Below are 22,510 nucleotides of genomic sequence, written 5' to 3'. Positions count from 1 at the left end.
CACATTTGGAGGAAGTTCAGCCAGGTTTGAAGCTGTTCAGAGGTTTGGCATGTTAGAAGCAGTCCCAGGGCAAGATGGATTAGTGGGCAGAGTAGAGGTGAGACTGTCAAAAGGTGCATGATAAATGCAAATTTACAAAATGGATTTTACCACCACATGTGGTATAAACAAACATGTAATATTAATATAATTCATATAAATAATATATAATATATATTTTAGATAGAAATATATATGATTAATTTTAAATTAAAGACCCAAATAAATATATGAATGTATATTAATCCTTTTATATACATATGCAAATATTAAAAAATAATATCTAAAAAATATGTCAGTACAAGCAGAAAAAGCAGCTTGGGTAGAGCGTATTGAAAGCAAACTTTTATAGTAAATACAATAAATGTTTATTCATTCAATAAAAATCCTTTGAACATACATACCTTAAATTTTAAGGCAGGTGTTTTCGATATGGTTGATGCCTTTAATTCATGTAACCTTTCTTCTATCTCTCTCAACCTAGAAAAAAGGGGTGTCTTCATTAGGCATGGTGTGTACAAAAAGCAGTTAGCCAATTTTTGAGGTTGTATGGGCTGTTTCTGTTAGGAGAAGGAATTGATGTAGGAGTCGGATATTTGTTTGATGCAGTCCTATTTATTAACAAAGAACATACAAAGTTCTATTTCCCTGAGCGCAGCAGGAATCAAGCAGCGGGAGACAGTTTCTTTGCTCACAGTCCCAACCCTTTCTCAGCCAGAACTTTACCCAATACATGCATCCCTGATTGTGTCTTGGCTTCCTTCTCTATCTGCTTCTATGGTTGTTTTGCTGCTTCTCTCCTTCCCTCCCCTCAGTTCACAGCTACAAGCAAAACAATCCCTCATTCCTGTGTTTATCAGACCCCAAGGAAACCTCTTGGACTGCATGGCCCAGCCACTGCCTGTATTTGAATGCAGTCTAGCCCACTGCTTCAGCTATCACGGGGGCATTTAACTGTTCCCTTGTTTTGCATGAATGTAAGGCGGCTATCATGCCCGCCAGCTTTGCTCAATCCACAGCAGAACAGTAGTATTACAAATTCTTTACAGAATCGAAGAAATGATTTTATTCAATTTTCAAAGTGTGTTTTATGAATAAAATGTAGAACATACCTATTCTGCTGTGTATCAGTTTAACTAGCAAAAAATGGGTTTTGGGGACTGGAGCTTACTGAAAAGCAGCATTTTCAACAGTCCACATGTGTTCAAGAGTATGACCCAGGGTCATAGCAAAGATACTGAATATTTATCTCCACCCATTACATATTGAGAGGTATTATATGCTGTAATCACACATGCCACTTACAGAACATTACAGAGGTAAGTGCAATTTAAAACATTTAAGAATACAATCAACAGAAAAAATCAAACTACTCCGGGAACAAAAGTTTTCACAAGCCCAATATTACTTTAGGAAGATTATAAGCTTTGAAATCCTGAAGTTACAGAATGTAATTGTATGTTTTACAGAAGCATACATATTAGATTCATACTGAACTGCATTAATAAAATGTAAAGATGGCTGTATTCATTTATAAATTTATATGTTGCGTAACATTAAGATTAATGAGGATCAAGCTTGAAATATTTTTGCGAATGGCTAGGCATCTGGGGCAAGAGTATGGCAATGGTGATGTGTTTCACTGGTCAGATCCTAATGACATCTAAGAGGTTATCCTTCCTCCACGTGTTTTGGGATGCTGAGGAGGTTTCTTCACATTTCTCTCAGTTGAGTTTGCATGTTAAGAGAGAACAGCTGCTAGCACTTCACAGTGGGTGATGGAACTGAGCTGCACGTCTGGCACAGTGAAAGTCTTGTTCCTCTATATATAGTGTTGTTGTAGCCATGTTGGTCCCAGGTCCTGTGCTGGACCTGAAGAAGAGCTTTCTGTGGCTTGAAAGCTTGTCTCTCTCACTAACAGAAATTGGTCCAATAGAAGATATTACCTCACCCACCTTGTCTTGCTCCTCTACAGAAATTCAAAGGCACAAATGTTGGTAAGCCAGGTACCAGGGTGGAAAGGGAAAGAACTGCTTTCCAGAGCAACCATTGGCTTTTGTTGACAGGAGCTAATTTAAAGCTTCCATCACTTCTTGCAGGATCCCCCGCCTCTGCCTTATACCCCATACCCCAAAGGAGTCTGGAAGGTGCCCTTCCCAATGCTGCCTAAGAGCCCTGAGTATTTGGGGTGTGAAAGTGTGGTCAACTCACCACCAATGATCTGTCACGGTCACCTGCAGGGTCTCCCTGCTGTTGAAGACCTCCTACCAACACCTGCACACCGCAGGTGTTGAGGTCCCATTTACCAAGATACGTGCTGGTTGCGAGACAACGCAGTATTAAAGTTTCAGGCTGAAAGATGGCAGCAGGTAAAGGTAGGCAGCAAACGATAAGATGGTCTCCAGTTACAGGTAAGTACTTTGAGATGTGTGGCCCCTATCTGTATTCCATTGAGGATTACACATGCACACCATGCATCCAGAGTTGGAGAATCTGAAAGTAGCATCTGCTGGTCTGCACTTGTGCCCTGGCTCACCTCGTGCTTCTGTCTGAGGCAATAAAGGGTGGGGCAGACACTTAGTCTTCAGTTCCTTCTTCATGGTGAATTTCACTAACCCGCAGCAGAAGGGAGGGTGAGTGGAATGTGGAATACAGATAGGGACCACACACCTCTAAGAACCTCCAGTTAAAGGTAAGTAACTGTCTCTTCTTTGAGTGATGGTCCCTATTATATTCCACCAAGGGTGATTAACAAGCAGTATCATAGAATCATAGTAGATCAGGGTTGGAAGGGACCTCAGGAGGTCATCTAGTAGAACGCCCTGCTCAAAGCAGGACCGATCCCCAATTAAATCATCCCATCTAAGTTGGAGGAGGGTGCAAGGATAAGGATGGAATGGTTGTCCAGAGATCTGCCATGCTGAAGGAGGCATCTACCGTCAAGTCCTGCTTTAAGGTGTAGTGTGCTGCAAAGGTGTGCACAAACTCCACATGGCTGCTCTACATATGTCCATGAGTGGCATGTCCTGAAGGGAGGCTGTGGTTGAAGCCTGAGCTCTCGTGGAGTGAGCCCGCACCCCTGTGGGGAGAGGTAGGCCCGACAGCTGGTAGCAGACTTTAATGCAACCTGAAATCCATTTAGAGATTCTCTGGGTGGAGGTGGCCTGTCCCAAGTGTAAAGTGTGTAAAGACAGAGTAACCTTCTATTGGATGGTGTTATAGACAAATCACTGCCAGGTGGCCTCTCAAAAAGATGAGGATGAGACTTGATGAGTTTTGACATTTCCTTGGGGGCTCATAAGGTCGCTGTGGATAGAACTGAGGAGACCTGTGGCATTGGGTGGATGTAGTGCTGGAATTTTTGCTTCAGGGCAGGAGTGTAAATGCCCAACAAATGAAGAGCAGCCCTAGAGTCCTTTTGTGTCTGTAGTGATTTGTCTGTCTTCTGGTTAAAAGGATGGGATTTGTCAAAAGGGAGGTCCCTCAAATGGTGTTTTGGACCTTCCTAAGAAAACCAGAAGAATGGAGCCAAGACTCCACACGACTATAGCTGTAGCGATGGCCCTCGAGGAGGTATCTGCTGCATCTTCTGTTGACTGGAGGGCAGTTCTGGTCATGAGTTTCCCTTCGTCAACAATGCTTGAAAACAAGCACAATCTTGTTGTGGAAGGCTATTAGCAAACTCATCGAATTTACTATAATTCAGAAGATCATATTTGGCTAACAATGCCTGATAATTTGCAATCCTGAATTGCAGGCTAGAAGATGAGAATATTTTACATCCTCGAAGATCTAGATGCTTCCCTTCCTTATCTGCTAATGTACATTGAGGATTGCTGTTTGGCTCTTTCAGCAGCAGCCTGGACTACAAGGGAATTTGGAGATGGGTGGGAGAAAAGATACTCAGAGCCTTTGGCCGGAACATCATAGAGCTTTTCTGTACCTTTGGAGGTAGCTGTGCATTTTGGATCCAGTATGGTTTTGTTAATTGGCAATTCCATTCTCGCCAGTCCCAAGATGTGAATGATATCCAGAATCTTGTGCTGGGAAGAGGAAGTTACTCATCTTGTGCCGTAACGATGGTTCTTCGAGATGTGTGTTCCTATGGGTGCTCCACTTTAGGTGTCTGTCTGCCCCTGCACCTCTAATCGGAGATTTTTGGTAGCAGGTGTCCCGTAGAGCCCGTGCATGTGCTCTCCCTCCCTCATGGTCTGCCTCAAGGCTATTTAGCACTGCATGGGCGAACCCCCCTCACTTCCTTCTCTACCACAGAGCCCTTTAGAGAACTCCGAAGTAGAGGGGAGGACGAAGGGTTGTGGAGCACGCATAGGGACACACATCTCAAAAGAACCATCGTTACTGCACAAGGTGAGTAACTTCTTCTTCGAGTAGTATCCCTATGCGTGCTCCACTTTAGGTGACTCCAGAGCAGTACCCACCACTGGAGGCTGGGACTTCAGAGCGGAGTCTTTTACTACAGAGAGTACTGTGGAGTCGAAGATGTCAGTGGCCAAATCTTCAGTGATCGCATAATGTTCTGCGAAAGTATGAACAGAGGCCCCAATCATTGCTCTATAGATTGGGGAGATAGGGGTATGTCTGTGGAATGTGATTGAGGTAGGAACTGATCTCATGGAGTGTGTATGGACGGAAGCACGTTGCGCCCTTGCTAAGTGATTAATGCAACTAGAGACCCATTTGGATAGCCTTTGAGGAGATATCACAGAGCTTTTGGATCTTTCTGTGGACGAAAGAAAGAGTTTAGGGGATTTCCTGAAGTCCTTAGTCCTGTCCAAGTAGAATGCTAATGTCCTTCTAATATCTAGCATATGCACAATTGTCTCCCAGTTGTCACAATGTGGTTTTGGGAAAAAACAGGGAGATGGATCTGTTGATTCATATTGAAAGCGCAGAAAAAGTAGGGAGAAACTTGGGATATGGCCTTAGAGGTGTGTTTTTTTTTTTTAAAAGACAAAGGCCGTGAATGATGGGTGTGCCATCAGGGCCGCTATTTCTCCTATGTGCCTAGCTGAGGTGATGGCAATTAGAAATGCTGTTGTCATGGACAGGTGTAAGAGAGAACAAGTTGCCCTGGATTCAGAGGGACATCTAGTCCAAGCCCTGAGAATTACATTAAAGTCCCAGGCTGGAGCGGGTGGTGTCACATGGGGGAAGAGAGTCCCAATGCCCTTAAAGAGTCTACGCATTAGTTGTTGAGCAAACTCCAAGTGGGAAGCCATGTTCGCCTTGAGATGTACCTTAAGGGAGCTGAGTCAGAGTTTAAAATGTAGTGCAAAATCAGAGGGAGGAAAGATGAGGTTGGGTCTGTCCGTTTGGAATGGTTCAAACTTGGAGTCGTTTCCATTTTGTAGATAGGTATGTGGAGTGGTCAACTTGTGGTTGTGTTGCAACATGTGTTTCAGCTTGTCAGAGCATTCTGCTTCTAAGCCTTGGAACAAAGAAAGATCCAAGCCTGGAGGCGGAGGACCCATGGGTTGGGGTGAAGGGTCAGCCCATTGTTTTGAAAGAGCGGGTGAGGAATGGGCTGATGTCAGAGGAACAGGAGGGCATACTGCCATCTGCGTCAGGTAAGGGAGCCAGACTTGTCATCGTCAAGAGGGGCAATCACAATAACTCTCGCTTTGTTTCGTTGAATTTTCAACAGAATCTTGGATAGGGTAGGAAACTGGGAAAAGACATACAAGTGGGCCCTGTCTCTCTGGGAAAATGAGGGCACCTGCCAGTGAATGCTTCCCCCAAGGATGGCTATATCTTGAAGCACCTGTGAATTCAGTATACACTCACTGTCGTGAGAAAATTCCAACTGAGACTGTTGGTTATCCCGTTCTGTATCCCTTGTAGACAGACAGCTGAGATGAGCACATCGTGATGGGTGCACCAATTCCAAAGTTTGAATGCTGTCTTGCAGAGGGAGGGAGATCTGGCAGCTCCTTGGCAGTTTATACAAAACATACAGGTCACATTAAGTCCATCATAACCTTTGTGTGTTGTTTTTGATGAAATACAGAGTTTGTGCGCAGGCACTCCTAACAGCCGCTAGCCCCAAAAGAGTGATATGGAAGGTCATTTCTGTGGAAGGCCATTTGTCCTGAACCTTGTTGTTGTGTAGGTGAGCTCCCCAGCGTATTAGGGAGACGTGTCCCAGGGTGGTGAATGTGGGTAGTGAGAGGAGCGCTCTCGCTTGTACTGCATCAGGCTGGTGCTGATAAAGTCCAGTCACTGTACCGGGGTTAGTATGCTACTACAATGAAGTGAACCTTGGAGACTACCCTGTGTGGAGCATACCTATAATGATCCTGCCCCAAAGGTAAGCAGTAGGAAATCTCCTGTGCGATGGTTGTATTGAGATATGGAAGAAGGCACCCTGTAAGCTCAGGACTAGAAATCACTCTCTTTGCTCTAAAGCTAGTCCTAACTGCTGTGAAGTAAGGTAAGGTGACTTCTGAGCGGCGTGATAGGTGTATAGATGGCAGCTGATGCTGTAAGGGATCATTGTTCAGGTCCCTGACCAGCTCATCAAAGTGCTTATAAGAGGCAGTTTGAGAGGTCATGGACTGGGGTGCAGACTGTTCTCACTTTTGAGCCCTGGGCCTCTTACACTGTGGCTCATAACAGCACAGAGATGGTGAGTATTGGGAAGATTGTGATTTGTGGTGTGGTTGAGAGGTACATCTTTGCTTCTGTTCCACAGTGTAGATTCCTAAGGAGCGTAGTGTGGTCCGAGAATCCTTCAGGATGTGGAGAGAAAAGCTGTCTTCTCCGTAAAGAGTTTGGCCCTTCAAATTGGAAGTCTGTAGCTCTTTGGGTAATCTAGAGAGCGAACAAAAACAAAAAAACAAACAAAAAAAAAACAACCCACAACCCACCTCAGTACCTCGGTCATGGAGACTGGGCGGGTAGTTGTAACAGCTACATCCAGTGGTGTCTCTAGGGCCAGTCTGGCTATTAACTGACCTTCTCTAAGAATCTGTTCTTTTTATGTTTCCAGAAACATCCTGGGTTTCCCAAGATTAACAAAATTGTTTTGGCCATGACAGTTTGGTAATTTATGACTCTAAACAGTAATGTTGTTGATGAATACGCCATCTTGCGAAGCCTGATCATATGGAGTTGACTTGGCATTATGTCGCTTGCTTCATGCATTAACCATATCCACTATGATGGAGTTGGGTTGCCGATGTTGAAAACAGTCTGCGCCTCTTTGGGTAGAGATGTAGGGTTGTTTTTGTTTACACTGTTGCTGGTTGGTGCGATGGAAGCTGGCTCTGCCAGATGATGTTGGTAGGATCTAGAATCAGCTCATTAATTGGGAGGACAGTTCTAGATGAGAAGATAGTGCGCAGAATTTCCATCAACTTGTGATGTGTATCTGCCACCTCCTGTAAGGGAATCTGCAGCTCGTCTGCCACTCTCTTGGTAAGATCCAGAAAGTTCTTAAATCTCCACCTAGTGATGAGGGGTGGGCAGCACAGTCTCATCTGGGAGAGATGAGGAGAAGTGTGCTGAAGAGGTAGCTTCCCCTTCAGGTGGTGGTGGTGGTGGTGTTCTCCCCCCCCGTCCTGTTCTGAAAAAGCTTTCTCCTGCCCTGGCTCAAGTGCCAGGCTATAGCAAAGCATCTGGTGGACTCTCCCTGAGACACACCGGAGACGGTCGCACCCTGTGTGTGTATATACCCGAAGAGTTACAATATGGCCTTGGGAGGGAGAGGCAGGCAGGAAGGCAGGCACGGGCGGTTGGCATGATGGAATTGGGGATGACCCTTGTAGTGTGGTGGTGGGCCACCTTGAGGGGCCAGGGAATGATCTCCTCCTGGCCAGTGTCAGATTCGTCAGTGGGTAAGGGTGCTGCTGACTGGGGTACTGGCAGTATACAGCCCAGTGCTAAGAGCGATTCTGGGTGCCGGGATGTGCTCGATACTGGGGTCCTGGTACCAAGTAATGGGGATTGTGGTTCTTCCCCAATCAGGTCTCCAGGGTACCAGAGCTCATGCAGTACCATGGGTTCATTTGGTACCACAGAGGAGGGTCCGTGGTACATTGTCAGTACCGATAGTTGGGCAGAGCACTCCCTAAATGAGAGTTTTGCCCAGTACAAAAAGTTTGTTGGTGCTACTTTTTTAGAAATGGTATGGTAATTGTCTCTCCCTGGGTACTGAGGCCACCAGTCTCCAGAGTATCAGAGCACCTGTATTACCATGGGCTCATCTGGAACCCCAGAGGAGTGTCTGTAGTCAGTATCAATGGTTGGGAAAGTGCAGAACACTTCCTAGATGGGAGTTTTGTTGCATCTGGTACCAAAGGGTTTCTCTATGCTACTCTTTTAGAGATGGTACGGCAACTGTCCTCTCTCCTTAGGGGACAGTTGCCCTCAGAGCATGAGGATGGAAGCCTCTGGTGTCTCGGTGCTGAAGTAGAGCTGACACCAGGGCTCCTCTGTGTCGCTCTTTTAGAGATGGTACAGTAACGGTGCCCTCTCGGTGCAGTAGTTGCCCGAAGTAGAGCTCAGAGCAGCACAGAGCTCACAGAAGCCCCTTGTCGGTGCCGAGAGCAGAGCTCAGAGCAGGGCAGAGCTCACAGCAAAAAGCCCCTTCTCAGGTTTCAGCTTCCAGAGCTTCAGTGCCTAACTGTGCGGCAGCTGAGCTCACAGCAGGAGGTTCCTCTGCTGGTATTGTCCTACCAAGATGGCAGCACTGGGGAGTCCCACTGGCTGGCCAGTTGCTGGGGGATCAGTGCCGAGATGGCCGCACTGGGAAACACCCCTCTGGCTGGCCAGTTGCTCAGAGGAGACTTTCCAGGGGGAGTCTGCTGGTGGCTTCTTTTTCTTTCTCTCTCTCCTCTTCACCACTCGACCCCTTTTGAAGTGAAGGCTCCAGGGATGATCCGGGGTCAACACTCACCCGAGTCCCCTGCAGACTGAAGTGTTTTCTCCATAGGGAGAAATTTTTACTTCAGATCCCAGCTCCTGTGAGGCTGCAGTTTAGGTGTGGCAGGTAAAGCACTTCTGTGAGGATCTCCCAGGCACAGTGAGTGTCTGGCCATGACAGGAACTGACTCCTGGCAGGAGAGGCACCGCTTGGAGCAGAGAGAGCCAGGCAAGCCTCTGGGCAGGGGGTTGTCATTCTCTAGCAGGGAGGAATATGCAGAAGAACATTGTCTTTACTTTTTTTTTTTTTTTTTAAACTGAAAAAGAAAATAATTATCAGTCTACTATATGCCTGGGGGTGGGGGAGGGGGGATGCCCCCAGACAGGGAAGGAAAGTGAAGTTCTTTTCCTTTTTCTCTTTTCTTTTTAAACCAAAGGAATAAAATAAAATAAAAACCAAAACACTAGCCTGAGTACTTTTAGGGAGAACAAAGGTAACAAACCAAACACTACTTATGCTAATGACACAGATAAGGAAGGGACAACTGCTCTTCTGTCAGAGGCCAAAGGCGGTGGAGAAGGAAGGGGGGGGGGGAGGAGGAGTTCACGTGCAATGCTAAATAGCCTCAAGGCAGACCACCAGAGAGGGAGAGCACATGGCCAGGCTCAAGGGGACACTGCTACCAAAAATCTCCGATTAGAAGTGCAGGGGGCACACAGGCACCTAAAGTGGAGCACCCATAGGGACACTACTTGAAGAAGAATCATGGCTCTCCTCCAAAGGATTTTGGCATTTCCCCACGAGTCTCTTTAACAGCTCCTGGAATTGCCTAAAGTCATCTGGTGGGGAAGGGCCTAATGTACTCACCGCCTCATATGGAGAGAAGGAAGGGAACCTTGCCGGTTCTGGCTGAAGAGCCAGAACCAGGCTAAAAATTCATCCTCCATCATTGGAGCTGTATACCTGTTGAAGGATCCTTCAAGGTGACAGTTCCCTCGTGGATTGGGCAGGTTCCGAGGGGAGGTATTATGGCCAAATCTGATGGAGATTGTGAGGGTCCCCATAGTATGGGGAACCAGTGGCTCTGTGGTGGTTCCGGCAATAGATGCTGCCATGGACATGATAGACTCCGTGATGGTGCATAAGAGTGGTATGATCACGGTGATTCTCCTTCTGGTTCTGACTTGTCAGAAGAGGAGAAGGTGGATTCCAGTTCTAATGGTGGTACTGGAAGAGGGTAGTGCATCAGTGTGGACGGTGAAGGACCCTTTATCAGATGCACAACCCTTGGTGGAGATATAATCTCTCTAGAAGTGGCAGAGCCGGATGGAGGGGGTGACTCCAGATCTGGGAAGGCAAAGACCTCCTGGGATGCTGCGATGGTTCTGGATCTCCCTTGAGTGAGAGGCACTCTCACTTTCCCAGTCACTGATGCCGCCCTTGGGATCTTTCCTGGTGCAGGAGGGTCCCATATCTCCGGGGGTGCTGGAGATGGCAGTACCAAAGGATCAGTGCCTGGAACTGCTGGATCCCATTGTATATGGGTCTTTTTCTTGTACCTGCGGGATTTAGAACGTACTTTGTCCCCTTGGGCTGAGCTGGTAGAAGGAGCATCCATCTCCTTTGATTTGGAGAAAGACTTAGTCCCATGCTTATAGGAGTGCTTCCTTACCTCCTGACTAGGTCCTACCAAAAGGTCCGCGGTGGTGATTCCACTGGCACCAGATTCGGATGTAGATGGAGGCATGCTTCTTGCTAAATGAGGCCAATGTACAGGGAGCGGGGTGTTCCCCAGCCTGGTTCTGAGTGTGATCTCATGGAGAGCTCCATGAGATACTTCTGAAGGCGAAGTGCCCAGCTTTCTTGGGTGTGGCTGGGGAAGGATTGGCAAATACTGCACCTTGCTGTGATGTGAGCTTCTCCCAGGCAGTAGAGACAGAGCTGGTGGTCGTCGCTGACCAAGAAGGATTGCGGGCAGGTGGCATAGAGTTTGAAGCCTGGAGTCCTGGGCATAATCCGGTACCCACACCAGGGTATGGGGGAAGGAGGTGGAAACACCAAATCTATCTAAAAACAAGCTGAAACTATTAACTATTAAAACTAAGAAAGAAAAATATAACCGGTAAAATTACTATAAAACTTGTTAAAACCACGTACAACTATCTTTTTTAGAAGTGCATCAGAAACAAGGGCACAGAGTTCCGATCCGGACAATGTGGTGGTCAGAAGGATTGAAGATGTAGTTGTTCCGCCCTGCCCCTTATCGCTTCAGAAGGAAGCATGAGGCAAGCCAGGGTGCATGCGCAGACCAACGGACACACTTTCAAATTCTCTGACTCCGGATGCATGGCAAGCATGCGTAACCCTCAGTGGAAGAAGGGACCATCACTCGAAGCAGAAGTAATTGCATCCCAAGGAGCAGCAACTGCATAAGTAGCAGCACATGGCCCTGCCAAGCCCCATCTCCAGCTGGTGAAGCTTGGCGTATTGGCAGAGTTTGGAAGAGAAGAAATGGTTATTAACCCTTCCGTAATTGTTGTTCTTTGAGATGTGTTGCACTTCTCCATTCCACTGTAGGTGTATGTGCACTCCAGCGCACAGTTGTCAAAGAGTTTTTCCCTTAGTGGTAAACATCAGGGTGGCATGAGTGCCCTCTGCTGCCTCGCACGCTGGGTTTAGGCATAAAGGGCAGAGCCACTCCCACCCCTCCTCAGTTCCTTCCTACTGGAAAGACTCCGACAGAGAGGACGACGACGGCGGACTGTGGAATGGACATACGCAACACTTCACAAAGAACAACAGTTATGGAAAAGTTAGTAACTGTTTCTTCTTCGTAGGGTGACTACCTGTGTTCATTCCACCACAGGTGACTTACAAGCAGTTCAAACTGATAGTGGGCTCGGAGTTTATTTGCACAGGTATTGGTAGAGCACTCGTTCAAATCTGGCATTGTCTCACTGTTGAGAGTTTACATAGTGATAGACAAATGTATGATGTGATGACCAGGCTGCCACTTTGGAAGTGCCTAATATGGGTACATGAGCCAGAAAGGCTGCAGAAATTAGTTGGAACCAAGATCAATGACCCAATGCTCTATCTTAGCAGTTCTCAAACTGTGGGTTGGGACCCCAAAGTGGGTCAGAACCCCATTTTAATGGGGTCGCCAAGGTTGGCATTAGACTTTCTGGGGCCCGGGGCCAAAGCCCAAGCCTCCACTGCAAGGGGCTGAAGGGGCTTCAGCCCCTGGCAGTGGGTCTCGGGCTACAGGCCCCCTGCCCAAGGCTGAAGCCCTTGGACTTCGGCTTTGGCTCCCTCACCCAATGTGGTGGAGCTAGAGCTTTGGCTTTGACCCCCTGCCCCACATCCAAGGTGGCGGGGCTCGGGTGACCTCTGGGTTCAGTCCCCCTCCTGGGGTCGTGAACTAATGTTTGTTGTCAGAAAGGGGTCATGGTGCAATGAAGTTTGAGAACCCCTGCTCTATCTGGAGGCAACACACTAGCCAACTGGTAACGTAACAGCATGCAACTGGATATCCAAGATAAGATCACCTTACTGGATAGCCCTTCATTCTGTCCACACACTTGATCAAGAGTTGTATCAAAGACCTAAAAGGTATAGTCTGGTCCAGATAAAAAGCTAAAGCTCTTCTAACATCTAGAGCATGAAGCCTCTCCTCACCTTTACAACCATGAGGTTTCGGGAAGGTCAATAAAAAGACAGCTTGGTTAATATGAAAACTGGAAACCACCTAAGAAAGAAACCTTGGGTAAGGGCAAAGGTAAACTAAACAGTACATGGAGGATCTGATACTAATGCCCTCATTCCCCCCCTTTACTAGCCGATGTAATGGTCACAAAAGATGCATCCTCCACAGAAAGGTGCAATAGGAAGTAGGATGCTGGAGGTCCAAAAGGGGAATCCATCAGTTTCGCTAAGACAAGAGAGTCAAGCTCCATGGGGGAACAGGATCCTACATGTGTGGAAATAGTTTGTCCAGGCCTTTTTCAACTCTTATGAACAACAGGTTGGAAAAAAGTGAATGGCCATCAATAGGTAGGTGGAAGGCAGAGAAAATCACTAGGTGCATGCTGAGTGAACTAACTGCTAACGCTTGATGCTTTAGGAACAGAAGATAGTCCAACACACGCTGAACAGCATGAACGAGGGAAACGCCTGTCAGTCTGGACCAGTTGGAGAACCTCTTTCATTTACTTAGTTTTCTACTATTTAGCAGCAAGTCCTGAACTCCTCTAAAGCAGGACCCCCCTGCAGATGTCAGCCATGAAGCCTCCAGACTGTCACATGAAGCATCGGTAGATTAAGATGGATGGGATGGCTGCGTTTTTGCTAAATCAAGTGTGTGTCTAGTGGGAGTGACAGCGGAGGATTGATTGAGAGGGATAACAACTCTGAAAACCAGTGTTGACAGGGCCCTGCTGAGGCGATAAGTATAAGATGAGCCGTGTCCTGCTTGATTTTGCACAGAACTTTGGGCAAGAGAGGAATGGGAGGAAAAGCACACGAGTCCGTCTGACCATGGCAGTAGAAAAGTGTGTGTCAACAAATCCAGGCTGTGGCCTATTCGGGAGCAAACCTGGTGACATTTTCTGTTGTCTTTTGTTGCAAATAGATCCACCGGTGGAGTTCCTAAAAATGGACCTTGCTATGTCTGGGCGAAGGAACCACTCATGGTGATTGATAAACAGACTGCATAGGTGATCAGCCAGAGTATCCTGAATCCCTAGAAGATAAGCCACTTTTAGATGTACAGAGCTGGCAATGTATAAATTTCAAGGCAGAATCACCTCCTGACACACCAGCGAAGATCAGACCTGTAGCAAGGAGGCATGGCCTCCCTCAGAGATAGACCAGGAGGGACCACAATCTGCCCCTGGGGCTGCAGAGCCAGGAAAGCCACACCTGCCCTCATCGGAAGCTGAGGGGCGGGACAGGAAGTGGATATAAAAGGGAGGCCCTACAGCTTAGTTGGGCTGGAGCTGCCGAAGAAGACAGATGATTCTTCCCCGCTGCTGGAGTGGGACGCCGAGGAGGACTGCTGCTGCCCTAAGGACTTGCCTGCGCTTCTAGAGAGGTCTACCACTCCAGACATTGAGGAGCTGCTGAGACAACCATTGGTGGTGTATCCTGGGGAGATGGAGGACGACCCCGGGATGCAGGTACACCAGGAGGGGAGGGGAGGGGAGGGGAGGAAGTAGCCCAGGGACAGCCGACTGTAGTCTGGCTGCGTCACTGCCTGAAGCCAGGTCAGCGTGTTGTGGCTGGAATCCCTGCTGACCCCAGTGGTGGAATAATCCACCACTGTTAGGGCCCTGGGCTGGGACACAGTGGAGTTGGGTGGGCCTGGGTCCCCATAACCCCTGCCACCCCACACCTGGGGTAGCAGCCTCCCCACCGTAGGCCAGGAGGCCTGCACTAGTCTAACGTCCGCTAGACCCCTTTTGCTGCTCAGCCCTGATCGCAAGCCAGAGCCCCCTGATTGTTTGCTGCCCGCCCTGTCTGAGCGCTGAGGTTCATAGACTTGGTATTGCTCAGCCCAGTTTAAGTGGCCTGAGCTTTAAAGACAGCTAATTCCCCTCTAATTAGTTGCTGTGCCAAGGCATGACAGTGAGGAGTCGTGGCCTCCATCAGAGATAGACAAGGAGGGACGGCCACACGCTCTTAAAAGGCCCCTTCTTTGTTTACATAGAACATGGCTACTGCATTTTTGGTCAAAATCCTACAAGCCCTTTCCCGGAACGTGTGGAAGAAATGCCAGGCAAACCAACCACATAACCTGCAACTCCCTGACATTTATATGTAATCTTAGATTACCCTGTGTCTGTATGAGACCCAAGATAGACCATCAATCCAAATCTGACACATCCGCGACTAAGGTGAAAGACTGTTGAAGTGAAGGGATCTTCCTTGTAAACGCTGAAAAGTTCTGTCCATCTGTCTAGGGAAGAGAAGACCCAATTTGATATCTGAACTATCGTGTCCATATGGTGTTTCTTTGGTGAATACACCTTGGCCAATCAGCTCTGTAAGCTCTCTGAAACGTAGTCTGGCATATTGGATAATATAAATGCAGGCTTGCCATGTGCCAAAGCAGCCTCAACAGCTACTTACTGTGGGGAAGAGATATGTCTTTAAACCTAGAATGATACCTTGCATCGTCTGAAACCTTGACAGTGGAAAGGAAGCTTTGGCCATCATGGAATTGAGGACCATTTCAATAAATTCTATTTTCTGTACCAAAGACAGGATGGACGTCTCTGTGTTGATCAGTAGGTTAAGCGCATCAAACTTGGACAGGATAATGTTTATACTGGACAACGTTTATGACTTGGATCAACTTTTTACTAGCCAGTCATCCAGATAATGGGAGACATGGACTCCTGATCTCTGGAGGAATGCGGCTACCACTGCCATACACTGTGTGAATACATGAGTCAGCCAGCAGACTAAAAGTCAGCACTGTGAACTGATAGAACCGTTGGCAGAATCTTAGAATCTTTCTGTGCCTCTGATGAATTGCCACATGAAAGTAAGCGTCCTTTAAGTCAAGGAAAGCATACCAGTCCCCTGGCTCAAGAGAAGGAATAATGGAAGTTATAGTGACCAACCGTAATGTCCATTTCTTTAGGAACTTGTTTAACTCTCTCAGATCTAAAATAGGCCTGAGACCTCACCCTCCTTTCCATTCAGGATCAGGAAGTAACCTCTGCTATTTTTCTATAGGCTATAGAACTATAGAAAAACTATAACTATAAAACTGAAGGACCTCTGCTATTTTTGCAGTAGGCGGCAGGAACAATGGGGTCTGCCAAAAAACCTGAGTAGGCTCAAGAACAGACTCATTAATAGGCAGAGCTAACCTTGATGGAGCTGCTGATGTTGAAAATGTCCACAAGCCTGTTGGACTTTTCCTGGACCTCCTCTGGATGGAGGCCTAGAACCAAAGACATCCTTCGCAACAACTCTTGATGGGCTTTGTAGTCACCCAGTAGCAAGGAAATAGGCTCCATCATAACAGCCTCGTATGGGTTGAGGAAGAACATGCCAATGACCCTCAGGGCTTATCCTGTTTCAACTCTTTTCAGGGAAGCTCAAGAGAAGGATCCTGTCCCTGCACAGCGTAGGCCCACTACCAAGGTTGGGCTGCTTATGGTACTGATGTTCTTGATGACTATCCAAGGAGATAGAGTGGGAAGGATGTGGGGAAACTCTTGACTGAGGGAAGAACCCCCATGGGTTCCCCAAAGGTTACCGATATGGGCCTGGCCCCCAATTGTGCGCAGACAAAGGGTCCTTGTGGTCTGCATCCTGCTGGAACAGGGGTTGAAACCAGGGTGGACAGGCACTGCATACAGGTTACTGGACATGTCCAGACTGAGAGACATACAAAATTCTACTTTAGAATTTGAAGAAGAATCCACTTCTTCAGACCATGCAGGAACTGTCCCCTCAGTATTCGAGAGGTAAGCTCAGATTCTGGAGAAGGGGATAGCGAGATCCTCTGTGGATTTCCCCTAGACGGTACCATTCTAGTCCGTATGCTAATTGTCGAATCCAATAGTTCCACATGGTGGGGAGCTGAAACTACGACCATCAGTGCAGATGCCAAGCGAGAATTTTGAATTCCTAGGGAAGGAGGTATTGACAGATTCAACAAATGCCTCAAGAGTGGATGGTACTGGGAAAGTATTCTGGTCTTGTGGCACTGGAACCTGAGGTGACAATGGTGAAGCTGGTGCTAAACTGGGCTCTGGGGCCAACAAACTCCCATTCTGAGGCTTGTTCTGGATAATGCCTCCGTTTTAAGCACACCTTCGAGTCCTTGGTAGAGGCTCAACTTCTGAGCCTCTGATCTTGAGGTGCCCAGTACCAAGTCCTTAGAGGACTTGTGTTACCTCCTCTTTGACACCAGTGAAATTGATCTGTCTTGTGGTACAACCAAGGCTGGAGAAGCACTGCTGCCTGATGCAGAGGCAGTTGGTACCCGGATTGTGCAAGAAGGCTCCAATAGAGGATGACGCTCCAATTCCAACTTAAGCAGGTACTTAAGTCTAGCTGCCCTGTCCTTTTAGGATTGTGGCTTAAATGCTTTACAGATACTGCATTTGTCACTAACATGAGCTCCCCCACCCCCCCAAGTACTTAAGGCAGCTGGACTGCAGGTCTTGAATTAGCATTACTTTGCCATAAGAGTGGCAGGGTTTCAAGCCAGAAGAATAAGGCATAACTCTGGTATCAACACCGGTACCCAGATAGGAGCTGGTGTCAAACAAAACTTCCCAAAATGAAAAACAACCCCCCGCCCCGCCCCAAAACCTAAATTAATCTAAACACAAATTGCTCTAACACAACAATGGGTACTAACGACAGTAACCATGCTGCCCCACAGGTACTGATAAGGGAAAACTCTCCAACAACTGCACTAGAGTGCACATATACCTACAATGGAAGGGACCTGTATAATTGCTCAAAGGATCACTTTTATTCCTCCTCTCCCCAGACCTGGATAGGTTTACAATACTTATTGTCCTTTAAAAAACAAATGCTAGAAACTCAGGAAATTCACAACTAAGATTCCAACACCAAATATAACTCCACCCTTTATCACAGCTCATTCCCCACCCAGGGGCAGTGTGCAGCCTCAGCTTCACCACAGATTTAGTTACTTTACTGGGGTACAGTACTGTCAGTAATGTCTTTGGAGGGCCTTGCATTAATGTCCCTTGCTGGAAGTGGTTCCCAAATCGATCAGCTGGCAATGAACAGATGATTCCTGCCGGCCAGCTGTTTGATTCTGGTACAGTGGGCAGGATACGGGCTCAGAATTCCAGTCACTGATCCCAGCTCCCCTTACCTTTGACAGCTTTACTAATGTGTTTGTCCTGTGGTTAGAGAATTCCATTTACCATTGCCATTCAATGCCAGCATAGGCGCAGCAGTGGCCAGGCATTTCTGATAAAAGTAATGGTAAGCTCTGGAAAACTCCGAAAGAGTTTCATTTAGGGATGCAGATTTCTCCTTAATAATGAGAATGTGGAATACATTACCGTTGTTTAGTTATGTAAAGTTCTTCAAGCAAATGTTGCTCCTCATAGCTCATCCAACGGTCTTCAAGATCCTCCTCTTCCTTCTGCAACAATTGTTCATAGAGTCTTACTGGATTCCAACCAGTCATTATGTCGTAAGTGATTACACATCCAAGGGAATGTGACACAATTGAGACTTTCCCTCCTTTTTCTTCAAACTCTGGATTCCGAGAACAGAACAGCATATATAACCGGTTCAGCTCCTGTTGAAGGCCTTTTACTAGCTGTTTTAAGAGAGAAAACATTGTCATTCTCATCATTATCTATTTAATCTCCCTGTTTCTGTTCATCTTACTATGAGTTCAAAGACTGGACTGCTTCATGGCTATGTATGTGGCCATTCAAGTATGCACTGAATGTGACTGTTGCACTGTAGCTCACTCAGGCCTTGAGAATTTTGCTTTATCAACGAGTAACTTAAAACTGTCCAAAAGATAACCATTTATAAAAGAGAACAAACTAACCTTGACTCTAAATCTCCTGTTTTAAAAAAATGTTCTAAGGATTTTATTCTTAAATTACTGACATGTACTCTCTATCTTAACTCCATTTTAACTCAGTTCTCTGTCTGGGAATTTCCAGGGCTTTAGACAAGTTTATGTGCATGTGCTAAGAGTCAGGGAGCAGGGTCTCTATGGTGCTTTGGAACTCCAAATGGTTCCTAGGTCCACAAGCTGCCATCCATGAGTCCTCCTACGCATCTACAGTTTGGTTCCTGCTTACCCTCTCAGCACAGGGTCCCATGATACATAAGGATCTGTTAAGATATGCAGCTTGTCCTGAAAATGTACAAGAGTCAGCAGAGAGGCACCCTTGACTGGGAACAGGAATTAAGGTATGGAATCTGTGGGGGGCCAAGAAGCAAGGAGAAGAGCAGGATCCACTATGGTTAGGGGAAATGTGGAGAGCTTAGTTATGCAGGCATTCTGACCCGGCAATAAGACACATCCTGTGCTCCTTAGGAGCTCTGTAAGACTAAAGCAGTCAGCAGGTTCAGAACTGCAGTCCAGCTGCCTTTGCTGATGGTCTGATGCTGATTCACTTGTATACGGGGCATTACAATGTAAATCCCCTAAGGCACCCTAGTGTTGTATTAGCTGTAAGAAAGTAATTTTATAACAGTGCTCACGGAAACTGTGACTTCCAGAGACCTCTGACTTTTCTGCCCCGGGGCTGGAGCTAAGCAGGCAGCCCAGCAGCGAGCCCCCAGCAGCTCCTAGCCGCCAGGCAACAGGGGAGCCCCGGAGCTCCTAGCTGCTGGGCAACAGGGGGACCCTGCAGCTCCCAGCCCCCCAGCAGGCAGTTGGGGGTCCCCTGGAGCTCCCAGCCACCAAGGGCAGTAGGGGACCCGCAGCAGCCCAGCTGCGGTGGGCGGACCCCATAGCAGCCCAGCCACTGTGGGTGCTGGACCCGCCTCCCTCCCCATTTTGTCAGGGGGTATTTTTAGTAAAAATCACGGACAGGTCACAGGCTTCTGTGAATTTTTGTTTATTACCCGTGACCAGTCCGTGATTTTTACTAAAAATATCCGTGACAAAATCTGAGCCTTAAATTATGAATCTTTTGATTCTTTGTTCTCTGTGACCATCAAGACTTTCCCTTACTCCCCAAAATTGAGACCAGTAAGTGCCATCGGCAAGGTGGGCAAGCTGTGCCACTTCATGTCCCTCTTGTGGAAGGGAAAAAGTGAAGATTTTGCTGCCTGCCTATGGTTAGATAGGGGCCTAAGATAGACAGTGAGTACCATGCACAAACCAACTCAGATGGACCCAGAAGTATTAGCTCCAACTCCCATAGGCATTCAACTGGCATAAGAGTTTGAGAGGCACCCAGCATATAGAAGAGACACATAACTGAATACTTCTCTTTGGTGAGTGGTGGTATAAAGGTTGACAGCAGCTGATGACATCCAAGGCTTTTGATTAAATATTTTCCAGTAGTGTCAGTCATCTCAGTTTCCTAATTGTACTTTACCCAGCAATTCATGTATTTTTCCAAAATCTGCTTTCTAAATGTAGCAACATTTAGATTCCTTCACATACAATGTGATATTCAAGGACCAATTAAGACTACACTCAAATTTTGCATGTTAGTAATGTGCCTCAATCATCTAACTATAAGAGCTCTATTATGTCATCACTGCTTGTATAAAGATGTGTCACAGACAAGTGCATTTACAACCACACCTCAGGCTGAGACTGTGTATTATTCTTTACATGGACTAATGGCATACATGGTTATGGATTATTTAGAGCTCCTTGTGTTCAATAGTACTGATCAGCTTCAAGGGGTTTATGAAGATATTTTGTCTCTAAAAATTCAGAAAACATTTTCCCCAAATTGCTTCTAAGTCCTGTAAGCGTTACCTGATCTGATCAAGAACTTTACTATTCTGCTCACTGCTTGGTTAAACTATGCCATAAACAACTCCTCTGAACACTGCTCTGTCCCATTTCTCCTGCTACTGGGCATCTCTGCAATTAGCATCATTTTCCTACTATACCAAAAAGAATTAATAAAAAGCTCCACAAAAGGCAGAAAGAAGCTGTTCTGGAAGAAAAGCACAAATGAGATAGGTGGAGCTGGCATCCACTGAATTTGAAACGCAGAGAACAATGCTCAAGAAGAGAGGATCAAAATGTTAACAATAATGTACTATAGTCTACAGGCATGTATTCAGCAGACTAATCCTATGGTAGTCCTAAAATGATGGTATATTGTTCCTATGCTAGTTCAACCTACCAGAAACTTGTAATCTGCTCTCAAATCCTGTGTGCGCACACATGAATCACAAAGACAAGATTCACGGAGAAAACTTACCTTGGCAGAAATACCAACAACCACAGCGGTTAAGGAATGAGACCGAAATAAAAGCAGTTCTACATGTAAAACCCAACCCACTCAGTAACTGAAGTGATGTTTCCAGAACTTGGCATAAGGGGTGGCCAAGAACATGCTTTCATTGGTGAGCAAGTGCAGTAATGGGATGGCCTGGTATTTACCAGACGTGGTTTTTGCCAGGTAAAATCACAGTTTTTACTGCTCTGGGAAAAACTAGTTACTCCCAGTTTAAAGCATTTTCAATTTTTAAAACTGTTGGTTAATGCATACCACATTATACTTAGTTTTAGTTACATACAGTATTCAAATTGCGGTTACATAAGGCAGTAGATTTGTAGATTTATTTATGCAGCCCTAAATTAAAAGTAAAACTGCACTGGGTGTAATGCTAATATATGTAATTATAATACTGAACATCAGAATGCCTGTATACATTTTGGTTTGGTATTTTCTCAAGGACTCATATTTCAGTTTTCAATATTATATAAACAGAAGTCAAAAACATTTGATTATAGGAAAACAACAACAATGCAGAGCTGTGGGCTTGAAGCATTAAGGAACCAGAAGGAGGCAGAGTTGCAGGTTACCACTCTAGGTCCATTCGGCCATGCAGCATTCTATAGCAGAAGACCAACTTTGATGTAGTGGATAGACCGAGCCTAATCCCCAGTTTTGAATGGATGTATTCAAAATTTGAAAAGACTCGTTCTACATTCGCTCAACTTGCTGGACATGGATGCAATTATATTTCTCCGTGTCCTGGTTTAAATCTGGTGTAAGCCAGTATTTACCAGCACCCTCTCCTAAACTAGTTTTTCCCAAGGAAATGCCAACCCTTCCCATGCCCCCAAGATTGCTACAGAAATTTTAATTAAAAAAAAAAAAAAAAAACAGAGAGAAAGAATTCATTTTTAACTCGTATTTTTCCAGAATGCTGTATTCTATGAATCGCTACTGCATATAAATATGAATGGCAGCTGTGGGTACAAATGTTTGCAGCATGTTTCACAGCCAGACAGTAATCATTTAACATCCTCAGCTTCAAAACATTTTAAAAACATTAATGAATCCTTACAACAGCCGTGTGAAGTAGGCAAGCACGATCTCAATTTCAAAGTAAGTTCTTTGGGCCTGGGACACTGCCTACTTTGATGTTTGTACTGAGTCTACGCATTTTGGGTACTACTGAAAACAAAACAAACCATACTACAGATAAAGAAATGGATTCAGAGAGGGTTACCCAAGGGCAAAGGGGGAAAAAGAAATAAATCAGCGTCAGAGCTGGAATTAGAACACAAGACTTCCCGCCTAACAGTCCTGTGCTCAGATCACACCATTCCTACATGTTATGTTTTTCCTGGGATGGCAGAGACCTTACGTGGAAGAAGAAAAATCTAATTGGGGAACCCCCCCCCTTCATTTCATGGACACCTGCATTGATAAGTGACTTTCAGGCATCCATGGCACTACATTATGAATTTCTCATTTTCTACACATTTTGGGGTAGAACAGGGTATGTTCCTCTCAAGCACATCTGAAGTATCAAGCTATCAACCTGATAGGATGCTTCTATCTAGTCTTTAAAAGCATACTGTTATTGGAGAGTTAAACACACACACCAAAACGTATGCACGGCAGAAAG

At 46.2% G+C, this 22,510-nt stretch overlaps 1 protein-coding gene across 4 annotated transcripts in view; it reads right to left on the bottom strand.

The window, feature by feature from the left end:
- DDHD1 (DDHD domain containing 1) overlaps nt 1-22,510 on the bottom strand; it is a 115,076-nt gene that overhangs the window by 16,514 nt on the left and 76,052 nt on the right. For all 4 annotated transcript variants that reach the window (XM_037901284.2, XM_037901283.2, XM_037901281.2 and 1 more), the window contains 2 exons: nt 17,989-18,251; nt 444-519 (listed from right to left, as the gene is read on the bottom strand). In XM_037901284.2, the coding sequence (XP_037757212.1) occupies nt 444-519; nt 17,989-18,251 (339 nt within the window). The remainder of the gene's footprint in view (nt 1-443; nt 520-17,988; nt 18,252-22,510) is intronic.

The sequence above is a fragment of the Chelonia mydas genome, chromosome 6 (assembly GCF_015237465.2).
Source record: "Chelonia mydas isolate rCheMyd1 chromosome 6, rCheMyd1.pri.v2, whole genome shotgun sequence".
Classification (NCBI taxonomy): Eukaryota; Metazoa; Chordata; order Testudines; family Cheloniidae; genus Chelonia; species Chelonia mydas.
This window is presented reverse-complemented; position numbering and strand designations above follow the sequence as displayed.